Raw genomic sequence first — 7,500 nt, 5'->3', positions numbered from 1 at the left:
GTAGAGTAATAGTAGTAGTAGTAGTAGTAGTAAAAGTAGTATTCATGGCATAATGGATAATCAAGATTATATAAATAACAATAATAAAAAATAATAATGACAACAATTATAGCAGCAACAATGATGGCAATCTTAGTGCACTTTCTCTGCATGGCACAAAAGCTAATCCAGTGTTAAGTTTAATCCAGATCTCTAATGTGCATGCCTAACCTCTAGACCAGGCTTTATTTGTGAGCTCAAATTAAAGTCCTGCACATGCACAGAACAAGCTAGTTAATCCCACCAATCATGTAGATAAATAATGACATTTCATCAGCTCCACAGAGAAGATGGAGTTGAGCTGCCATTAATATTTACTATAAGCAATAACAAAACAAACTCTGACATTTTCATGTTAAAGATTTATGTGAAAATTCATAAGTATATATATTTTTAAGTTGTGGAATATTCAAACTGCAACAGTAAAAAGAAGGTTGGAAAAATATTCCCAACTTATGCAATATATTAATAAAAAAAGAGAGCTTTAACAGCATCACAATTCGGTTTAAAATTCAAAGTAAAAGTTTCCTGACTCTTTAAACTTCAAATCCACATAGACATTTGTTATCATGATCCTCACTAGCACCACCCTGAAAAATCTACCCTACTTGTGCTCCGCAATCACACACAAGAAGGAGCTCTCAGAGAAAACTCAAAGGAACATAAAAGGATGTTACGAGTATCTTATTTTTGTCTGACACCTTCTTTTCAGTTTCCTATAAGGGGGGTTAAAGGGTATAATTGAGTTAGTTAGCCCGTTATACATACAAGAATGAAGAAACTACCAAAGGACTGTTTGAGCCAAAATGGTTTATTTCTTGGGAGGTGCAAGTGCATAAGTACCAACAGGTAAACTTTAGACGCAGGTAATTAGAACCACTTGTATAGGCTTATGCATGTTGTAATCTTGCATATAGCATTAGATAACGACATTGCGCATAGATACGAGTTCATGAGTGTCCAAAGAACACTTTTAGACCAATATCAGAAAAAATGAAAATCACAATGATTTATGAAGAAATATATATATATATCTTTTCAAAAATGTGAGTTTAGCTTACATTTATACATGAATTATGCTTTCCATTGAGATTTCCTGGTAATATGCTGTAGTTATGTAGGGGTCTATATGTGTAATGAGTATGAAGCACTAATGTTAAAAATAAAAATATAACTAATGATAATAATATTTCAATTTGGAATGAGGTGGTTGGGTTAAGAAAATGAGAGAACAAATATTACCTATAACTTAGAGATTCCTCTATATACAAGTCTCCCCTCTGGGTTTGTTTTGATTCATTTTCCTAATAACATACTGTAACATCTCTGACTTCAGTAAACAAGCACACAGAGAGCCTTCTTATTTCTTAGACAGGTAGTATGTAGGTATGATGGCTTTATTTCATAGAAATTCTGTTTTATTGGGCGTACACTAAAGTCTTCTACAAAAATATTGGGAGGAATATCACAGATTCAGATATCTAACCTCTGGTTTGCTATAGAAAAGTATTCAAACCTACTTCAATAAACATCATAAAATTCTAGCAGATGAACATTACCTGAAGTACAGTCTGTGGGTGTTGTCATCCAGAGACACACGTGAGGTGCAAACTTCCTTGACATGGCTGGCAATGAATTCCACAACCAGCTCCTGTAAGGTTCCAGGACTCTCTACCATCCTGTCATAGCAAATATCTGCAAAAATGTGATTAAATATTTCATTAGTGTTAAAGTGCTACCTGAAAATACATTCTGGAACTCAACATACAAAAGCATATAATTCTTCCATGTATATATAAATATATGCAAGTAAACATAAGTGAATTAATTAATTAATCTATTTATATAGTACACATATGTGTATGTATATATATATATATATATATATATATATATATATATATATATATGTATATATATATATATATATATATATACATATATATATATATATATATATATATATATATATATGTATATATATATAATATATATATATATATACATATATATATATATATATGTATATATATATATATATATATATACATACACATATATGTACTATATAAATAGATTCATTAATTAATTCACCTTATGTTTACTTACATATATTTATATATACATGGAAGAATTATTTGCTTTTGTATGTTGAGTTCCAGAATGTATTTTCAGGTAGCACTTTAACACTAATGAAATATTTAATCACATTTTTGCAGATATTTGCTATGACAGGATGGTAGAGAGTCCTGGAACCTTACAGGAGCTGGTTGTGGAATTCATTGCCAGCCATGTCAAGGAAGTTTGCACCTCACGTGTGTCTCTGGATGACAACACCCACAGACTGTACTTCAGGTAATGTTCATCTGCTAGAATTTTATGATGTTTATTGAAGTAGGTTTGAATACTTTTCTAGAGCAAACCAGAGGTTAGATATCTGAATCTGTGATATTCCTCCCAATATTTTTGTAGAAGACTTTAGTGTACGCCCAATAAAACAGAATTTCTATGAAATAAAGCCATCATACCTACATACTACCTGTCTAAGAAATAAGAAGGCTGTCTGTGTGCTTGTTTACTGAAGTCAGAGATGTTACAGTATGTTATTAGGAAAATGAATCAAAACAAACCCAGAGGGGAGACTTGTATATAGAGGAATCTCTAAGTTATAGGTAATATTTGTTCTCTCATTTTCTTAACCCAACCACCTCATTCCAAATTGAAATATTATTATCATTAGTTATATTTTTATTTTTAACATTAGTGCTTCATACTCATTACACATATAGACCCCTACATAACTACAGCATATTACCAGGAAATCTCAATGGAAAGCATAATTCATGTATAAATGTAAGCTAAACTCACATTTTTGAAAAGATATATATATATATTTCTTCATAAATCATTGTGATTTTCATTTTTTCTGATATTGGTCTAAAAGTGTTCTTTGGACACTCATGAACTCGTATCTATGCGCAATGTCGTTATCTAATGCTATATGCAAGATTACAACATGCATAAGCCTATACAAGTGGTTCTAATTACCTGCGTCTAAAGTTTACCTGTTGGTACTTATGCCCTTGCACCTCCCAAGAAATAAACCAGTTTTGGCTCAAACAGTCCTTTGGTAGTTTCTTCATTCTTGTATGTATAACGGGCTAACTAACTCAATTATACCCTTTAACCCCCCTTATAGGAAACTGAAAAGAAGGTGTCAGACAAAAATAAGATACTCGTAACATCCTTTTATGTTCCTTTGAGTTTTCTCTGAGAGCTCCTTCTTGTGTGTGATTGCGGAGCACAGGTAGGGTAGATTTTTCAGGGTGGTGCTAGTGAGGATCATGATAACAAATGTCTATGTGGATTTGAAGTTTAAAGAGTCAGGAAACTTTTACTTTGAATTTTAAACCGAATTGTGATGCTGTTAAAGCTCTCTTTTTTTATTAATATATTGCATAAGTTGGGAATATTTTTCCAACCTTCTTTTTACTGTTGCAGTTTGAATATTCCACAACTTAAAAATATATATACTTATGAATTTTCCCATACATCTTTAACATGAAAATGTCAGAGTTTGTTTTGTTATTGCTTATAGTAAATATTAATGGCAGCTCAACTCCATCTTCTCTGTGGAGCTGATGAAATGTCATTATTTATCTACATGATTGGTGGGATTAACTAGCTTGTTCTGTGCATGTGCAGGACTTTAATTTGAGCTCACAAATAAAGCCTGGTCTAGAGGTTAGGCATGCACATTAGAGATCTGGATTAAACTTAACACTGGATTAGCTTTTGTGCCATGCAGAGAAAGTGCACTAAGATTGCCATCATTGTTGCTGCTATAATTGTTGTCATTATTATTTTTTATTATTGTTATTTATATAATCTTGATTATCCATTATGCCATGAATACTACTTTTACTACTACTACTACTACTACTATTACTCTACTACTACTTCTACTACTACTATTACTACTACTACTACTATTACTACTACTACTATTACTACTACTACTACTATTACTACTACTACTACTATTACTACTACTACTACTTTACTACTACTACTACTACTACTGCTGTACTACTACTACTATTCCTACTACTATTACTACTGTTATTACTACTACTGTTACTACTACTACTACTACTACTACTACTACTATTATTACTCTACTACTACTTCTACTACTACTACTATTACTACTACTATTACTACAGCTACTATTACTACTACTACTACTACTACTACTACTATTATTACTCTACTACTACTTCTACTACTACTATTACTACTACTACTACTATTATTACTCTACTACTACTTCTACTACTACTATAACTACTACTACTACTAGTAGTAGTAGTATTACTACTACAACTACTATTACTACTACTATTACTACAGCTACTATTACTACTACTACTACTATTACTACTACTACTACTATTACTACTACTACTATTACTACTACTACTACTACTACAACTACTATTACTACTACTATTACTACTATTACTATTACTACTGTTACTACTACTATTATTATTACTACTACTACTACTATTACTACTGCTACTACTATTACTACTACTATTACTGCTACTACTACTATTTCTACTACTGTAACCACCACCTCTACTTAAGAGTAGTAGTAATGATGATGGTATTTGTTATGACTATTTTTGTTTTTAGCATTGCTATATTTTGAACTCTTGCATATATTAAAAATATTGTATTCTTTATCATTACAGGGACTCCAATGCATTTTGTCACCAAAAAGTTGCAAACTTGCTGCTTATGACAATGGACAGAAAAGGCCTCCTAGATGATTTGAATATGACATTGTTTGACCCAGTGGTGCTGCGCCTAAGTCAAGTGACTCTACACAATGCTAATAATGTAACTTGTAAAGGTCTCAGAATACTAAAAAGTCATCAAATACAATCTGTGGAAGTGAAAAACCTATCGAAAGTTTCAGTGGATGAACTTATTAGCTGCTTTGGTGAATGGACCCTCAATAATATACATGCATTAAGTGTTAGTGGATCTACTTTTACTTCTCATACATCAAATGCAGTTTGTAAAGGAAATACACTATCAACAAAATCATATGTAGGCCTTAGCAAGTTGAAGAATTTACATATGTTGAATGTTAGTGGAACAGAACTATCATTCCATGCACTACTGAATATTTGCAATGACCTACATATGCTCAGTTCCCTTGATATATCCAACTGCAGTAAACTGGAATCAGTAGAGTGTCTTCGTATCAGAAAAAACACCTTGAAATCATTGAACATGTACAACCTAAAAGTGCTGCGTATGGAGGAAACAAAGCAAGTGCTGCTGGAGCTAAGGGGTCTCATCCACCTAGACATCAGTGAAAACAAGGGCAGTCAGGACCCAATTGACCGACTCATGCCCATGAAGCCTATTGTACCCGACTTGCTCAGGGAAACTGTGTTTGGCCCAAACCTCAGATCACTGGACATCTCAGGGCAGGACCAAACCAAGCTGGAGGATCTACACTTCTTCCTCAAAGGCCACCCTAAGCTAGAGTTCCTTGGACTTATGCTGACCTCTCTCTGCTTAGACACAGTATTCCTTGATGGCTACAGTATCACAGTAAGTTTTTTATTTCTGTGCTTCTAATATTAATCGTAGAAAATATAAGCAGGTTTTTGGGTCATACTGAAGTGTGTGTGTGTGTGTGTGTGTGTGTGTGTGTGTGTGTGTGTGTGTGTGTGTGTGTGTGTGTGTGTGTGTGTGTGTGTGTGTATATATATACATATATATATATATATATATATATATATATATATATATATATATATATATATATATATATATATACATATTTTGCAATTTCATATAAAGTCATTATTTATGTTATGATGCACATTAGAATGAATCCTCCTTCAGTAAATGGAATCAATTTGTGAGTTCTATCAGGTCTGGCACCAAATTGCAAATTTCAAGATATACAAATAAATTTGCTGTGCTTCCCATATTTTCTATTCATGATAAACAGTGAAATTAATGTTTGTCTTATTCAGATGGACCTAGACAGGTTCTAGTTTTTGATATGTAAAGAAGAAGGAGAGCTTGACGTGTTTTTAGAGGGAACTATTAAAATATCTCTGCTTCTTTCAAAGTGTTCCAATGGTCATACTGTGTGTGATTTGTGAATACATTGCACTTCCTAATTATTATAAACTCATTACATTTTTTAGATGAAATTAAATAGATATCCCCTTTGATATTTATTGCTATGTAAATAGAACCATATTGTAGATAGTACTAGTAATTGGAATATTAACCTGATGCCAGTAGGGATGACATGTAAGTACATGCCATGACCACTGTGAGTTTAGTTATTAATTGTTTTAACACATAGATAACTCCACAAATACCAGTGAACCAATTACTAGTAATATTGATCTCACCTGTTTACCCTTTTCCTTTTCTTTAACATTTTCTTTCATCATATATTGCTATTAGTAATATCAATAACATTTTATAAATTATAGTGTCTATGATGATAATTACAGCATCAGTTTTGATAGCATGAGAGAAAACCTTAAGGAAATGTGAAAAGGTGATGTCACATGGTCTACTGATTGCCTTCTTGGTTTCTAAGCACTTGTGGAACCATCTCTGTGGAAAGGTAATTCACAAAACAATACTACAGTGACCACTACATTTTCCCAATATAATATGGATTAATATCTATATTATCAGTATTATTTCAACATATTCCAGGTATTATTATTGTCATTTTGAATATTTTTATTATTATTATTATTATTATTATTATTATTATTATTATTGTTATTATTATTATTATTATTATTGTTATTATTATTATTATTATTATTATTATCATCATTATCATTATCATGAAAATAATAATAATAATAATAATAATAATAATAATAATAATAATAATAATAATAATAATAATAATAATAATAATAATAATAATAATAATAATGATAATGATAATAATAATAATAAAAAAAAATAATAATAATAATAATTATTATTATTATAATTATAATTATTTATTATTATTTATTACTATTGGTGTTATTATTTTTATTATCTTTGTTGTCATTATCATTTGTTATTTATATTATTATTATTGTTATTATCATCATCACCATCATCATCATTTATTATATTATCTTTATTTTTTATTTTAATCTTTATTATTATTATTATTATTATTATTATTATTATTATTGTTATTATTATTTATTATTATATTATTATTATTTTTATTATTATTATTATTGTTATCATCACCATTATCATCCTTATTATTATTTATTGTTTATTATTTATTATCATCATCAACATCATCATCATCATGATTATTATTATTATTATCATTCATTACATGAATGATAATAATTTATAAATATATCCTTATCACAACATTCATTCATT

The 7,500-nt window shown here is 30.1% G+C and overlaps 2 protein-coding genes across 2 annotated transcripts in view; one reads left to right on the top strand and one right to left on the bottom strand.

The window, feature by feature from the left end:
• LOC119598827 (protein zyg-11 homolog B-like) overlaps positions 1-1,739 on the bottom strand; it is a gene marked incomplete at its 3' end in the record, with an annotated part of 3,528 nt that extends 1,789 nt beyond the window's left edge. The window contains 1 exon segment of the mRNA XM_037948554.1: positions 1,599-1,739. Within this exon segment, the coding sequence (XP_037804482.1) occupies positions 1,599-1,717 (119 nt within the window).
• Positions 1,740-2,253: 514 nt separating this feature from the next.
• LOC119572185 (protein zyg-11 homolog B-like) lies at positions 2,254-5,702 on the top strand. Its single transcript, XM_037919154.1, has 2 exons — positions 2,254-2,394; positions 4,800-5,702. Exons 1-2 carry the CDS (start codon positions 2,276-2,278, stop codon positions 5,698-5,700), a joined length of 1,020 nt encoding a protein of 339 aa, XP_037775082.1. The 5' UTR covers positions 2,254-2,275; the 3' UTR covers positions 5,701-5,702.
• The last annotated feature ends 1,798 nt before the right edge of the window (positions 5,703-7,500 follow it).

Source organism: Penaeus monodon, chromosome 4 (genome assembly GCF_015228065.2).
Source record: "Penaeus monodon isolate SGIC_2016 chromosome 4, NSTDA_Pmon_1, whole genome shotgun sequence".
Lineage (NCBI taxonomy): Eukaryota > Metazoa > Arthropoda > Malacostraca > Decapoda > Penaeidae > Penaeus > Penaeus monodon.
Note: the sequence above shows the minus strand (reverse complement) of the source record. Positions and strands in the feature narration are given on the sequence as shown.

Excerpts from the sequence above, each read along its gene's own strand:
- LOC119572185 (XM_037919154.1), top strand. The coding sequence starts at position 2,276 with ATGGTAGAGAGTCCTGGAACCTTACAGGAGCTGGTTGTGGAATTCATT. Across the intron at positions 2,395-4,799 it reads ACCCACAGACTGTACTTCAG|GGACTCCAATGCATTTTGTC; the intron begins GTAATGTTCATC and ends TTATCATTACAG.